This window comes from Mirounga leonina, unplaced genomic scaffold (assembly GCF_011800145.1).
Source record: "Mirounga leonina isolate KUSES-001 unplaced genomic scaffold, KU_Mleo_1.0 Mir_101609, whole genome shotgun sequence".
Lineage (NCBI taxonomy): Eukaryota > Metazoa > Chordata > Mammalia > Carnivora > Phocidae > Mirounga > Mirounga leonina.
The window spans coordinates 13,865,172-13,880,501 of record NW_023270164.1 but is presented as its reverse complement, the minus strand read 5'-3'; the positions used below and the strand labels follow the sequence as shown (position 1 = coordinate 13,880,501).

The 15,330-nt window shown below is 45.6% G+C and overlaps 1 protein-coding gene and 1 pseudogene across 5 annotated transcripts in view; one reads left to right on the top strand and one right to left on the bottom strand.

The window, feature by feature from the left end:
* Window positions 1-15,330, top strand: part of SHROOM4 (shroom family member 4) — a 218,218-nt gene that overhangs the window by 151,795 nt on the left and 51,093 nt on the right. Inside the window, exon 1 of one of the 5 annotated variants that reach the window (XM_035004863.1) lies at window positions 9,948-9,981. The exons of 2 other annotated variants lie outside the window; for them this stretch is intronic. Coding sequence is in view for 1 of the 3 variants with exons in the window: in XM_035004845.1 (XP_034860736.1) it covers window positions 11,646-11,647 (2 nt within the window). In the remaining 2 variants the exon portion in view is untranslated. Of the gene's footprint in view, window positions 1-9,947; window positions 9,982-10,424; window positions 10,830-10,849; window positions 11,648-15,330 lie in introns of those variants that run through there. 2 more of the 5 variants (XM_035004854.1, XM_035004845.1) reach the window with 2 other exon arrangements.
* LOC118010583 lies at window positions 3,767-3,866 on the bottom strand (annotated as a pseudogene).

The following is a 15,330-nucleotide window of genomic DNA, read 5'->3' as shown; positions in this document are numbered from 1 at the left end:
GTTAGTGTTTTCAAATTAAATCTATATTTATGTATGAGTTTTGTTTCAATTTTACAAGCATTACCTTGACAAAATTTAAAATCCAATTTAAGTCAAGTCCAATTTTTAAAAAAATAACTGATTTGTTTATTCTCCATCCCAAGGGGAAGGAATGTGTATGATTGAGTGCAGGAGTGCATGCATGCCTGAGAGAGAGAGAGAGTGAGCAAGCAGTTACCCCGCAGTGAGGAAACTGGGTAAGGAGTGGGTTGGGGAGGCATGAGTAGGGGAGTTCATGTTCCCCAGAAGGAAAATAATTTTGTTTCAATTGCTGCCTTTTTTCTTAAATTGTTGTTTGAAAACCCTCTAAAAAAAAACAAAATGAAAACCAAAGAAATGAAAAGCTTGAGCAACTAGAGGTTTGCAAATGTAAATACATCATATCAGGAAATTTCCCAGGAGCTTATGCAGGACATTGGGGAACCATGCGAAAGCCTTTATGGAGAGAAACTTCAGAAAGGGAGGTAGATATATGGCAGCTGCTCACCAGCCCATACCCCCTCAAACAGGGAAGATGTGAGCAGAGATTGGCCCTCTTGGTTCTGGCACCTTCCTCACCATGAAGTAGTATGTTCCCACCTGCCCCTGGAGCCCAAACTCTATTCAGGAAGCCCACTCGATTATGTACACAGCCACTGACAGTTGAGGAGAGGCTCCCAGCCTGCCTTGGAAGACAAGACCCCACATAAGTCAAAGCATCAGCAGACATTATTTTATATATTTATTTATTTATTTTTAAAGATTTTATTTATTTATTTGAGTGAATGAGAGAGAGAGAGAGAGAGATCATGAGCAGTGGGGAAGGGTAGAGGAAGAGGGAGAAGCAGGTTCCCCACTGAGCAGGGAGCCGGATGCGGGGCTCGATCCCAGGACCCCGGGATTTTGACCTGAGCCGAAGGCAGACACTTAATGACTGAGTCATCCAGGTGCCCAGCAGCCAGTATTTTTTTTTTTTTAATCAGTTGCTTTTTATTTTATGTTATTTTAGTCACCATACAATACATCATTAGTTTTTGATGTGGTGATCCACGATCCATTATTTTCGTATAACACCCAGTGCTCCATGCAGTACGTGCCCTCCTTAATACCCATCACTGGGCTTTTAAAGAAGCCATTTGAAAATCTGTTTTAAAATGCATGGTAGCATTCTTTAGAGTGATGGCTCTCAAACTTGGGTGTGCAGTAGAATCACTTGGAGGGCTTGTTAAAGTTCAGATTGCTGGGCCCTACTCCCAGAGTTTCTGATTCAGAAGGTCTGGAGTGGGGCCCCAGAATTTCATTTCTTTTTTTTTTAATTTTTTATTGTTATGTTAATCCCCATACATTACATCATTAGTTTTAGATGAAGTGTTCCATGATTCATTGTTTGTGCATAACACCCCGTGCTCCATGCAGAACGTGCCCTCTTTAATACCCATCACCAGGCTAACCCATCCTCCCACCCCCCCTCCCCAGAATTTCATTTCTAAACAAGTTCTCACTGATGCTGATGCTGATCTATAGAAAAAAAAACTTTGAGAACCACTGTTTAGGGAAAAAGCACAGGAATTTGGAAGTGAAGAACCTGGTTTCAAGCCTTGTGTGATTTATTTCACCCCTGAGCCTGAGTTTTGTCTTTCCTGCAGTGGAGTTTATAAGGTGGTTGTAAGGATTAAATGGACCGGTGTCTATGAAAGTTCTTTGTGAACAGTATACAAATATTAGCAATTAGATGGCTTCACAAATGGTACTTGCTGCCACACTCCACACCAGATTTTCCTGTGCCTTGTCCCCTTTTCATGCAATTTTGTCCCACCAAATTCATCAGGCACTTGGGAAGAAACTATAGCCAAGAAGGCCTTGAGTAGGACGCCTGGGTGGCTCAGTTGGTTAAGCGTCTGCCTTCAGCTCAGGTCATGATCCCAGGGTCCTGGGACTGAGCCTCGCGTCGGGCTCCCTGCTCCCTAGGGAGCCTGCTTCTCCCTCTGCCTCTGCCTCTCTCTCTCTCTCTCTGACTCTCATGAATAAATAAATAAAATCTTAAAAAAAAAATGCCCTCAGTAGTAATTTCTTTCAACCCACTGGGCACAGCCTTGATGCTGACCCTGACTTGACCCCTTTCCTTTGCCTGGTCTCTCTTCAACTTGCTCCTTATTCTTCCAGCCCTGGCCACCTCTCACAGCAAAGAACAGCTCCCAGTACTGATATTGGGGTTAAAAAACCTGTCAGATGAAGGGGTTTGGGGGTATTTTTTGTTTTGGGTTTTTTTTTGTTGTTTTTGGGGGGTGTTGGTTTTTGGTTTTGGTTTTGGTTTTGGTTTTGGTTTAGTAGTAGAATAAACAGAGGAATACACTACCAAGCAGCAAATCATTGGTTGGTGAAGCATTTTGCTAGTTGGTGGGCTCTAGGCTGATTTACCTGAGGGCAAAATCCAGATGTTTGAAATAGTTAAGTGGAATTACAAGTAAAATTGCAGATTCCTAACTTAAATGTATCAGACAGTTGTATTGGACAATTGTCAGGGTAAATGATATATCCATGTAGAACGGTGTCTTTTTTCTTTGAAAACTTTCTCATTCAACTATAATGCAGTGTAGTGTAGAAAGCTTTGAAATTTTGTAAAGGCGTAAAAAATATTAAGAAAGACCCTTAATATTCCTCATATCAGTGAGGTCATATGATATATGTCTTTCTCTGATTGACTTATTTCACTCAGCATAATACCCTCCAGTTCCATCCACGTCGTTGCAAATGGCAAGATTTCATTCCTTTTGATGGCTGCATAATATTCCATTGTATATATATACCACATCTTCTTTATCCATTCATCTGTCGATGGACACTCTGAAACAAATAATACATTATATGTTAAAAAACAAAAAAGGAAGAAGATAGCAGGAGGGGAAAAATGAAAGGGGGGAAATCGGAGGGGGAGACGAACCATGAGAGACTATGGACTCTGAGAAACAAACTGAGGGTTCTAGAGGGGAGGGAGGTGGGAGGATGGGTTAGCCTGGTGATGGGTATTAAAGAGGGCACATAGTGCATGGAACACTGGGTGTTATGCACAAACAATGAATCATGGAACACTACATCAAAAACTAATGATGTAATGTATGGTGATTAACATAACATAATAAAAAAAGAAAGAAATCTAATATTTAAAAAAAAGAAAGACCCTTAATTCCGCCACATAGAGATAAATACCTACTGGGAAGATATAGTGTATTTGTATTCAGCCTTTTAATATGTGTATGATTATACATGAGTATAATGCATATATACATGCATTATACATGCATATATATTTTTTGAATTGGGCTGGTACTACATACAGGTTTATGTACTTTTCTTTGACTTACTATTATATTGTGAGCCTTTTCCAGGATCATTAAGTAGTCTTGAGAAACATGGTTTTTAATGGCAGACTATTATTCCTTCCTGTAGATGTATAATACTTCACTTAACTCTTCCTAAATGTTGGACTCTTAGGATATTCCTGTTTTTAGCATTATAAATATCCCTGCGGTACATGACACTTCATGTACATAAATCAATGTGTGCATGTCTGCTTGCTCTCTTAGGATAGAATCCTAGGAGTGGGAAGACTGGATCAAAGGGTAGGAACATTTTTTAAAACAGATGTAACTCACATACCATCAAATTCATTACTTTCAAGTGTGTCATTCAGTGGTTTTTAGTGTATTCACAAGGTTGCGCAACCAGTAATGCTGTCTAATTCCAGGGGAGAAAAATGGAGTGCTTCATACATTTGCATGTCATTCTTTGCAGGGGCCATGCTAATTTCTGTATCATTCCAATTTTAGTGTATGTTGGCTGAAGCAAGCACAGTAGGAACACTTTGATGTCTCTTGCTATGGCACATTTCCCTCCAGCAAATGTGTACCCATATCCCTTCCCACCCAGCAGTGCGTAAGAATGCCTGTGTTCCTGCAACTTTGCTGACACTTAGTTTAAAAATACATATTGCCGATATCATTGAAAATGGCATTTTATTGTTGTGTCTCTCTGATTAGCTTTTCTTCTTCTCCCACCTGAACTCTAGCTGTTCTGTGGAGACCCGTCACCCACCCTCTTTGCACACACTTACTACGGGCAGTTACGTCCACTGTAGCAGCATCCACTGCCTCCTCTTGGGATAATGACCGCAGGTCCAGAGCCTGCCTTAATCTCTTTCTAGCACTGCAGCCCAGACATTAAGCTGCTTGCTAGGCATGCCTATCTACATAATTCAACAGCCTATGAAACAAACTCCTGTCTAAAATCAAACATTTCTCCTGCAACCAGCTTCTGCTCTGACTTCCCTATCTAGATGAGTAATAGCACTGTTCTCCTACGTGCTTCATGGTCACGTCAACCCCATTCTCTCCTCCGTATTTAATTAGTAGTCCGACCTTGTTGATTCTGTCTCTCATGTCCTCCCTCCCATCCTTCCCTTCTGCTCCATCCCCGCTGTCTTGCTCTATCGTATCTGTGGTGCTAGCCTGCTCACTTCTCTGTGCTTTCAGTATTTGTCCACATAATTCGTCCTACACGTGGCTACCAGCATAACCTTCCCAATACACTGCTTTTACCATGTTGCTCTCCTATCCTGGAACCTCCAAAACCTCTCTCTTGCCTCTTGGGTCATATTAAGTAAATGCTTTACCCTGACACTGTGGCCCACCATATTCTTACCATCGTTTTTATTTTACTTCCTGTGTGCCTTATAGAAACCACACGTTCTTCATTCAGCATATTCCCGCTTTTCCCCCTCTTGTTTATGCAAAACCTGGCACGACTTCTCCAGTGTCCTCCAGTTTAAACTGGGTCTTCAAGACTTAGCTTAGAGGTGCTGTGAAGTCTTCCTTGATTAACCAGCTGTGCTTTCTCCTTTTTTAAACACTCCTTCTGTCAGCATTTCCTTCATGACATGACATTCTCGTTAGGGTTTAGTGGTTACTTAGGTATTTCTATTCATCCCCTATTCACATTATAAATTTTTTGAGCACAGGGATTATATATTCTTCATTTTGGCATGTCCCATAGTACCTCTCCATGTACCTTAAATGTAGATGGAAGTTCCATCAATGCTTGAATAAAAGAATGGTGAAGACTGCCAACTTTTTTTTTTTTTTTTTTTTTTTTTTTTAGAACTCCTAATGACTCAGTTTCGGGAATGAATTCTGTGCTAAGAAGGTACAGATGCCAGATGACCCAAATGTCATGGTGTCTTCTTTTTCCCTCACTCTCCACATTCAATCCATCAACAAGTCCTGTCAGCTCTACCTCTTCGAGATATCTCTAATCAAGCTTCTTTTCTCTACCCTACTGCTTCCTCCCTAGAACAAACCACCATCATCTCTTACCTACAAGAGACTTTTCAACTGGTTCCCTGGCTTCTACTCTTGTCCTACCTAAATCCATCAGTCAGGTGAGATCTTTATAAAACTTCAATCATGGTAGTCCCCTGCTGAACAACGTCCACTGCCTTCCCACTGCAGTGAGATTTAAATGTATGCTTCTTACCTTGGCCTTTGAGAACTCCACCATCTGGCCTTGGTGCTTTCGCAACCTCATCTCCCACTACTGTCCACCTAGCTCACTGTGGTCCAGCTCCACTGAGCATTGGCCCTTCCTCATTGTCATGTTTGCTCAAAGCAGAGTGAGTGGGTGCTCTTGGTTCTACTGGGGTATTCACTATTGTTGGCTTCATGTCCTTAGTAGTGGAGATGAGTTGAAGAGTGGCCAGAAGTAATTCTAAGGGCTTTGAGACTTGACTTTGGGGGAAACCTCTGTGGGTTCCATCATCCCCCTGAAAAGAGGTATCTCTAATACTGAGTTTGAGCAGAAGAAGATATTTGGCTTAAGGGGAGAAGAAAAGAAATCTTGTATTATTCCCATAACCTCCTTCCCACGGGATACGACAAATATTACTAATAGAAACCAGAGCTGGAGGACAAACAACCTCCACCTTCTTTATCACTCTGGGTGTTGGTTTAGGAAATTGGGCATCATAGCAGAAGCTGACTCAGAAGATGGTGCTCTATGAACCTGTTGTCATTTTCCCTGTGTGCTCTCCAGAAGTCTCCCTGAGGCCTCTAGTGATAGACTCTTAGCTTTTGTATATACAGGAAAGTGAGAAAAAGTCTCTTTCATTATTCAGAGTCTTGACTTGCTCCCCTTGCTTCTAGAAGCTGTGAAATATGCACTGTCAACCTCCCTGCCTTTGGGATCACTGACAAGAAGCAGTCTATGATGTGTATGTCTTATTAGACTATACATAGAAAAACTAAAATATGCTCTCCAGTGCACACTGAAAGAGAATTCCAAGTAGTATGTTTCTGAAGTACTAAGCATTTTTTAGCTCCTCATATTTGCAAGGCTCTCCTGCATCATTCACAGTTTGCCTCTTTCCAATCTTCTTTCAAAAGAGGTGTCCCCATGTTTTAAAGATTCCAATGTGAAAATGGATACATGAAAACAGAAGGTCAGATATAAAGGCCCAAATCAGATGAGGTATCACTGCCTACTTGGAGAGCCAAAAGGCACCCCCTGACACACACCACAGCATTTGAGGGAGTCTTTCTTTCCACCACAGCATTCCCTTTCTTATTCACTACCCTGGGTTTCCTTTTAGCTAGGGATGGACCCCAAGGTGGAGCGTGGAGAGGGGGATCCAGCAGATTTATACAAAAGAACTTGACCTGAGTATTCAGAGAAGTAAGGGGAGGTTGGAAGAGGTGGGGAAGGTGGGGAGGCAGAATGATACCAAAGCCCCTTCTACATAAAATACCCACATTTCAGGTGACCCAAATTATAACTTCCCCAGACTGACGAGAAAGCCACTGTTGGAAAAGTTGTCTTTAAAATTATACATACATGCACACACACTTACACAGACACATACACACATACATGTACATATTCCCCCTTGGTTTGGTCTGTAATAAGAAAGGGTCTCGGGGCTCCTGGGTGGTTCAGTCAGTTAAGCGTCTGCCTTCAGCTCAGGTCATGACCAAGCCCCACTTCGGGCTCCCTGCTCAGCGGGAAGCCTGCTTCTCCCTCTCCCACTTCCCCTGCTTGTGTTCCCTCTCTCGCTGTCAAATAAATAAATAAAAATCTTAAAAAAAAAAAGAAAAAGAAAGGGTCTCTGGATCACCAGGCTGCAAGGCCCCCCACTAACAGTGGGGTGTGAGTGGGCCTTCGTAGCTCTGTATCCCTCCATGGTGATCAAGCAGCTTTTCCCCTATTTTGTCAGATAAACAAGCCGTGCATTGTTCTGTCCACCAGTCGGTGTGCAGGCTTCCCTTCCCGCTGAGCTGGCCAGGATGAGCTTGGACTCCTTCATATGGGGCAGGTGGAATGTGCTATTCAGGGGGAGGCTGGAAGAACCACAGAAAGTAAACAGAGCTAATCAAGGACACTTTTGTGCTTCTCCTTATCTAAACACTTTTCAAAAGAGGAAAGAGCCTGCAGTAGGTTATGGCCCAGACCTCGGATTAAGCACAATCCCCAGCAACACAGGCCGTATTTTCCTTCTTGCCCTGGGTTGGGGCAGAGCTATGGTTCTCTTTCTCTGTTTGCCTCTAAGTATTGTTTGACAGGTCTGCTGGGAGCCAGGGTCGGAGACAGGTAGTGCTGTCAGAAGATACTGGGGTGACAGCCCACCAGGGTACTCATTCCAGAATTTTTCTGCCTCCCTCTCCTCATCTCTCACAAGTTTTTTACCAGAGGACTCTTCTGGGAGCTAGCTTCTGGCTTATCTGCCACTTTCACCTGCATGTGCCCATCCTCCTCTTGCACCCATGCCAAGTTCTTATTTTCTGAGTGCTTGGAAAAGAAGCAGTCATCTTGGGACACCTGGGTGGCTCAGTCGGTTAAGCGTCTGCCTTCGGCTCAGGTCATGATCCCGGGATCCTGGGACTGAGCCCTGCATTGGGCTCCCTGCTCAGGAGGGAGCCTGCTTCTCCCCCTGCCACTCCCCCTGCTTGTGCTCGTGTCCCTCTCTCTCCCTCTCTCTCTGACAAATAAATAAAATCTTAAAAAGAGAAAAGCACTCATCTTTACCTTCCCCCAAACATAGGAGGTTATAGTTGGTCACCTAATCTGGAACTCAGCAGTGCTAAGGGAGAGGATACCCCTTTTACCCCCACCCCCTTCCCCAGCCTCTCTCTCAACTCCCAAATTGGCCAAACCGCTTGTGTTCCTCTTTTATCTTCCTTTGCCTATGGATTTTTCAAGTATATGCTGTCTGTGCCCACCTGCCCATCCTATCACCTCACCTGGTGACTCCCCAACTCATCTGCCCACCCCACCTCCCCTACCTCAGCAAGTCCCAGGAGCATGTTTGCACCTCTCATTATAATTTCCTCAACCTCACCTGGCCACTGAGAGGGCCAGACTACGGTCAAACTCTTTTTTCTTTATTTTGTTAGGACATGGGGATCAGCAGGCCTCATCAGGGAAGCACTGTTAGGTGCTAGGTTGCTGAGTGGAAGGAGGAAAAAAGGCACTTGGTGACCAGAAGATTAGGGAAGGCCTGAGTAATGACACGAGAAGAGACCGTTTATCCTGCTGCTTTTTCGGACCAGGGCTTATCCTGGTACTGTACTGTGTGTTGTCAAAGAACGGTGATCACACCAGCGGCATTCGCATTACTGCAGAACTTGTGAGAAAGTCAAATCTGGAGCCCGCTCTAGACCTACTGACTCAGAATCTGTATTTTAACAAGATGGCCAGGCCATTAGTATGCCCACTAAAGGTTGAGAAGCTCTGAGTACTTGAGTACTAGGTTTGGCTTTTGAACATTCTTTTACTTATTTCTTTATTGTTTTTTATTAGGTTTTGTATTCAATTCCAGTGTAGATACAGTGTTATATTAGTTACAGGTGGACGATATAGCCATTCAACACTTCCATCCCCGGTGCTCATCCCAACAAGTGCCCTCCTGAATCCCCATCGCCTATTTTACCCATCCCCCCAGCCCTCTCCTCTCTGGGAACCATTGGTTTTGAACCTTCTTTTAACTAGTCCTTTCTCTTTCATCTTCATTTGGCTCACAAAAGTTATTTTTCTTGCTGTTAACAATACTTTGCCCATTATTATTTGGGGTAGAAGATAATATTAACAGCAGGCCCCATTTATTGAATGCCGGCAGGTGAGAAAAATGGAAGGTCTGTGACATGCCCAAGGCCAAACAAGGAGTGAGTGGTAAAGCTGAGACTCCAAGCCAGATTGATATGCCCATAAAATCCCCAGCCTTCCTCTATACAGTACCAACTACCAAAGGAGGGCCTATAGGGCTTCTTTGGATGGCACCTGCCTTTTGGGGAATAGACAAAAGTCAACCCAGACTTCCCTGGGCGGTACAGAGGGAAGAGAGGGAAAGAGGCCTCCGGGCATGATTTCCCCAGAGAGGAATGGTCTGGGCATCCTTCTTGTCCTGAGGGGGCTCATGTAAGCCCTCTTGGGCCAGAAATTGCTGGACTTAGGATCAGAGGCCAAGGGAAACTGGAATGGGGATAAGGAGTATTACAAACGGAAACCCCCAACTCTAAATCCCAGAGAGAAATTAAACTCTGATGCCTGACTTGGGGCTTGGGATATGCAACAAATTCACGTGGGGTTGCTCTGGTTTCTGGCTGTCGCACAGGTCAGTGAGGACATCATCTGAAGCTCCAGCCTGGGGCCTAGGACTATGACGTCAGAGCATGCTATAGCTGGAAGAGTTGTTTGTTTCAATGGAGCGCAATGTTTTATTTTGCCGAGAGGAAACGGAAGCTCAGCGAGGGGGAGTAAGTTGCCAGAGGTCAGAACAAATTCATGGCAGAGCCAGGGATGCTGACTCCAAGCGCCACTATTCTGGAGTTGGGGTCTCTGCTGCGAAATGAGGTTTTCCTTGGATCTGCTCAGATGCCCACAGGAAGTGCAGATCCTGTAAACTACGACCCAGACTGGTTTGTAAGTCTTTCTGTCTCAGCAGGACCTTCCCCTTGGAAAATCTCTAGGTCACTTGACCCCAGCTATATAAAATAAGCCGTAGTCCTTCCTACTTGCTCTTCTGGACCTGGAGGCTGCTAGGCTTGGCTGATCTGGGCTTCCCTTTTCTGGGGCCCAGCGGACCTACGGAGATGGCTGGGTGGGGTCAGCTCAGTTCAGGAAGCACAGGAATTCTTTTAAGTGTATGTGTCTGGGGTATTTTTCTCTCTCACTTACGTGTATTTTTAAAAATTCTTTTTAGACACTCGCTTTATCTTTCCCAAACATCATTTCCTTGCTCCTTTCCTGAGTTCTAGCAGTGGCTGGGGGCCCAGCTTCCTTATTGGCCCCTGAGCTGTGGAAGGGGGTGGGCCAGGGCCCAGAGGAGGCTGGAGTAGGGAACAGGGGGGCTGTTTATGCTGCTGGAACTGCCTTTCATCCTTCCCTTTGCCACCAGGGTGCTGGCTGGTTTCTGGAGCTGCGTCTTCACTCCCGTCCCGCTCTCTGACACTGGCCTTCAGTCCCTATGGCTGTGGCCACATCTAGGTCCACCGGCTGATGGCCATACCTTGCCTTCAGTGCTCCTCCTCTCTGTTCTCAGAACTGAGACCTGACTGTGCCTGAGTCCCTTGGATCACACTCAGGAGCTGGGGCTGATGGCTCCTCAGCTCAGGAGGTCTTAACAGGAAGGCAGATGGGTCCCAGCTAAGGGAAGATCCAGCCTGCAGAAAGGAGCCCCGGGGGCTGGCTGGAGGGGTTGTTGGGCCCCTGAGCTGGCTGGATACCCAGCTTTCTCCTGAGCCATCTCCCCACCAGGGGCAACTTCCATGGTAGGTACTGCTGGTAGCCATGGCTGCCGCCTCTCTCCCACCCCTTTCTGCTTTCTTTCTTCAATATCCCTTTATTTCTGCTTCCTAAGAAAGGAACTTTGGGATAATGAATGGTTGGGTATGTGCTAATGACAGTACCTGAGCCAGGCTTGGAAGAAAGGGCAGGCCACTGGCACCATTCCTTCCATGGTGAGGGCCTGGACCTGCATGATTGATGGTTGGCATTTTCTTTCCTCTCTGCTTATTTCTCTTCATCCCTCTTCCCCACTGCATAAAGAGGGTATGGTTTAAACTCTAGGACCACCGGGACTTTCCTTTTCTGACTGCTTCTTGTGGAAATAGCTACGAGAAGCTACAGATATACCAGCTCATTGAGACAGGTCCCTCTTTGGGGAGGAGGGGTCCTGCGGTATCCTAGAAAGGACTGGAGGTTCTGAGCCTCATCCTCATGGCAAAGCAATTTCAGCTTTCTGAAGCTGGCAAAGTGGTTCAGCTCTCTGTGTCTCTGTTTCCTCATCTGTTAAGTGGGGATAATAATAGCTTTTACTGATAAGGTTGGAGTGAGGACAGAATCAATTAATGGATACAAAGTGCTTAGTGTGTGGCACATCTTAAGTATTCAATAAGTGGTCCCTGTTGTTATTTTTTTTTAAGTTCATGGTATGTCAGGCACTATGCCAAGTGATTTCAACACATGATTGCATTTAATCCAGGCTATAACTCGTGAGTAAGGGATAGTTATCTTCCTCATTTTACAGATAAAGAATCTACAACTCAGGGAAGTGACTTGCCCAAGGTCACACATCTAGGAGTGGAATGTAAGTATGGACTGTCTCCAAGTCTAGGGATGTTTAGGAATAATACTAGACCAAGTATCGGACCCTATAGATAGTTTCCTCTCCTTTCCAAGCTAGGGCTAAAAGGCCCCAGCTCTAGCTGCAGTTCCTCTGCTAGGATTTTTCTTCCCCCAGTTTGTGGTTTTCTCCCCATGGTCCCAAAGTCCCTACTGCCTTGCTTCTGTCTCCTTTGGGATTGTTTCCTACTCCTGGAGAAACCCTAGCGAGTAGGGGCCTTTGTAAGCTACGTTTCAAAGTGTGACAAGGGAGTGGTGTAGCAGAACCTTGACAGTGGGTAGACAAACCCAGTGGGAGTACTCGTGAACCATCGAGAAGGACAAGTCTGAGCTGATAATCCTTGTTATAGACTATGTACTATTTACTGAGCACTTGTTATGCATCAGGCTGTGTCTCAGATGCTTTGAGAATATTATCCTTAATCCTCACAATAACCCAGCCAGGTAAGGATTATTTTTCCCTTTTTCAGATAAGAAAATCAAAGCTCAGATGGGTTAAGGTGACTTGTGTAGAATCACGCATCCAAAGTGGTAGGGTTAGGATATGAACCAAGATCCGTCTACTCGTGTCTGTCTCCTTGCTTACTGGCCCACTACAGTTGGTGGGATGAAATGATGATAAGCAATATAAAAACATCATATTATTATGGGCCAAATTGTGAGGACTTGATTACTAAGGACAAGCACCCGGGAGGACATGGTACTTGAGCAGTACCTTGAAGAACAGGTAGGGTTCAGATTGACAAAATGAGAGCGGGATTCCAGGCAAAGGGGACAGTTAGAGTAATAACTAAAATTGGTTGAGGGCTTACCAGACTTTGTTCTAAGCAGCTGACATGCATTGTCTCATTTGTTCTTTACAACCGCACGAATTAGGTATTTTATCCGCATTTTACTACAATGGAAACTGGAGCTCTGAGAAGTGAAGTCACCTGGGTAACGGAACAGAGCTCCTAAGTGGTAGAGCTGGAATTCAAACCAAGGTGCTCCATCTCCAGAGCCTGTGCTAGATTCTGTTGGAAAACCAACAGCAAAGGCACAAAGTTGGTTGCAGGACATGATTGGAGCGCAGCCATGGGAGATTGGGCTGCATGGGTAAAGCTATCTTACAGACAGCTTTGAAAGTCGGATCCAGTTTATATTTGATGCAGAACAGGGTAAGAAATAGGGAGCCATGGGGCGCCTGGGTGGCTCAGATGGTTAGGCGTCTGCCTTCGGCTCAGGTCATGATCTCAGGGTCCTGGGATCGAGTCCCGCATCAGGCTTCCTGCTCCTTGGGAGCCTGCTTCTCCCTCTGCCTCTCTCTCTCTCTCTGTCTCTCATGAATAAATAAATAAAATCTTTAAAAAAAAAAAAAAAGAAAAAGAAAGAAAGAAATAGGGAGCCAGCCAAGATTCTTGAATAGGCCAGTGCTACGATTCAATGGGTGTTTGACACGATATGATCTAAAAGCAATGACTGGAGGGTGCCTGGGTGGTTCAGTCGTTAAGCGTCTGCCTGCAGCTCAGGTCATGATCCCAGGGTCCCAGGATCGAGCCCCGTGTTGGGCTCCCTGCTCAGCGGGAAGCCTGCCTCCCCCTTCCCTCTGTCCCCCCGCCCCCGACTCATGTTCTCTCTCTCTCTCCCTCTCAAATAAATCAATAAAATCTTTAAAAAATAAAATAAAAGCAATGACTAGAGGTGGAATAAGGGGAGGCTGGTTAGCGGACTGACACAGTATTTCGGATATAAAGTGTTAAGGGCCTGGACTAGAACAGAAGGGGTTGGTGGCAGGTTCTATGGAGGAGAAGTGTGATTATGTGCAATAGTCTCAATGAAAATGAGGAGAGAGAGAGAGAGAGAAGCCAGAAAGATATAAAAGAAGACTCAGTAGAACTCAGTGAGGGATTGGAGGGTTGGGGAGAAAGTGGTATCAAGGCTGACCGCCCACATGTTAAACCCTGGACTCAGAAGAACTTCGGAAATCCTGGATATGGAAGAAGGGCCCCAAATAAGAGAGGTACCCTGTTCTCCCCTGTGTTCTCCCTCAGTGCCTAGAAGCAGAGCGCACAGTAGACACACATGGTTCATAGTATGTAGCGGTACATAGTACTTCCGTGAGCTGCTTTATACATAGTTGTTAATGGGTGACTACCACCTAAGAGTAGCTGGAAGGATTTCTAGCACCATGGCTTTGTGCATGAGACTCTGGAACAGAGCCCCCACCTCCTCCCCCGCCAAGGTCTTCTTGTGCTTCCAACCTCCCTGCTGGGCACTCTGAAACCCATAATAGAGCACTACAGTTAAAAGTGGGGGCCTCTCTTGGCTTTCCTCCCCATAAATCCTAGCCAGGGCTGCTGACCTGTGGCTCTGGTTCCTGAACTTTGACAAGCAGCTTCCCTTGCCCTTCCTCTCACACCTCCTTGTCCGCGTCTGGCCTGTTACCACTCAACCCATGTTTTCCCCAGCAGGGCCATTCTTCTCAGGACTATCTTTTTAGGCCTTGGGCCTCTAGAGCCGTGCACTTCTGGGATTTTCTGTGTTTCCGCTGGGGTGAGGGGCATTCCCAGCTAGGATGGAATCCAGCTCAAGTCTATTCATACTGCTCCTGGGAGGTAGGGAGCTGATTTAACACACTAGATAACAAGCTTGTTCAAAACAGGGCCCCTTCTCCTAGTCAACTCTGTACCCTCAGTGTCTAGTATGGAGCTTGTCACAGTAAATGACTGCATAAATTAGTAAAGAAGCTATCCTCTTTCTCTCTCACATCTCCTTATTTATCCTCCTTTTCTCTTACTCTGTCATTCATCTCTCTCTCTACCACCCATTCCCCTTTACTATGTATTTCTCTATAACGTCTCTCAATTTTCTCCCTTTCTGTCATTTGTTTTTCTTGGTATCCTCTCTCACTCTTTTTTTTTTTTTTTAAGATTTTTATTTATTTATTTGAGAGAGAGAGAGCACAAGCAGGCAGAGGGGCAGAGGGAGAGGGAGAAACAGACTCATTGCTGAGCAGGGAGCTGACGTGGGTCTTGATCCCAGGACCCTGGAATCATGACCCGAGCCAAAGGCAGACACTTAACCGACTGAGCCACCCAGGCGCCCCGATCCTCTCTCACTCTTATCTCTATCATCCACCTGGTCCTTCTGACATCTGTCTTTTTCTTGCTTACTTGCTTTCTGTCCCTCCCTCCCCCACCTCATCAGTCTTCTCCTAATCTTCTGGCACAACCCATGTCCCATGTGTGCTCTGCTCTTCCCCATATCATTCTTCCCCACTTGCAAGGGCGACGTCTCTTCACAGGGAATATACCAGAGGACAAGAATGGGTCTTGTCTAAGCCGGTCAGCGCAAGAGTAAGGCGGCGGCCTCCAGCACCAGACAGACCCTGTGGTTGTATCCAGGGCCTTGGCCTCAAACCTCTTTCCCTTTAGGTACCCCTGCCGTGCTGAGCAGCCAGTCTCTTCTGTCAGCCTCGCCCTGCGCCCTTCACCACTTTGTGCTATGTTCCCTGGCAGGAGTTGGGGCTCTTTGCCCCCCTCTTTGCCTGCAAACATGGGCGTCTCACCTCTGTACCCATCTTAGCCTTCACTCTCTCAGGGCCTTCACGAGGCTTTATTTGAATTCGCTCTCTCGCTCTCACTCATCTGTAAGCTCTCAAGGGCAGAG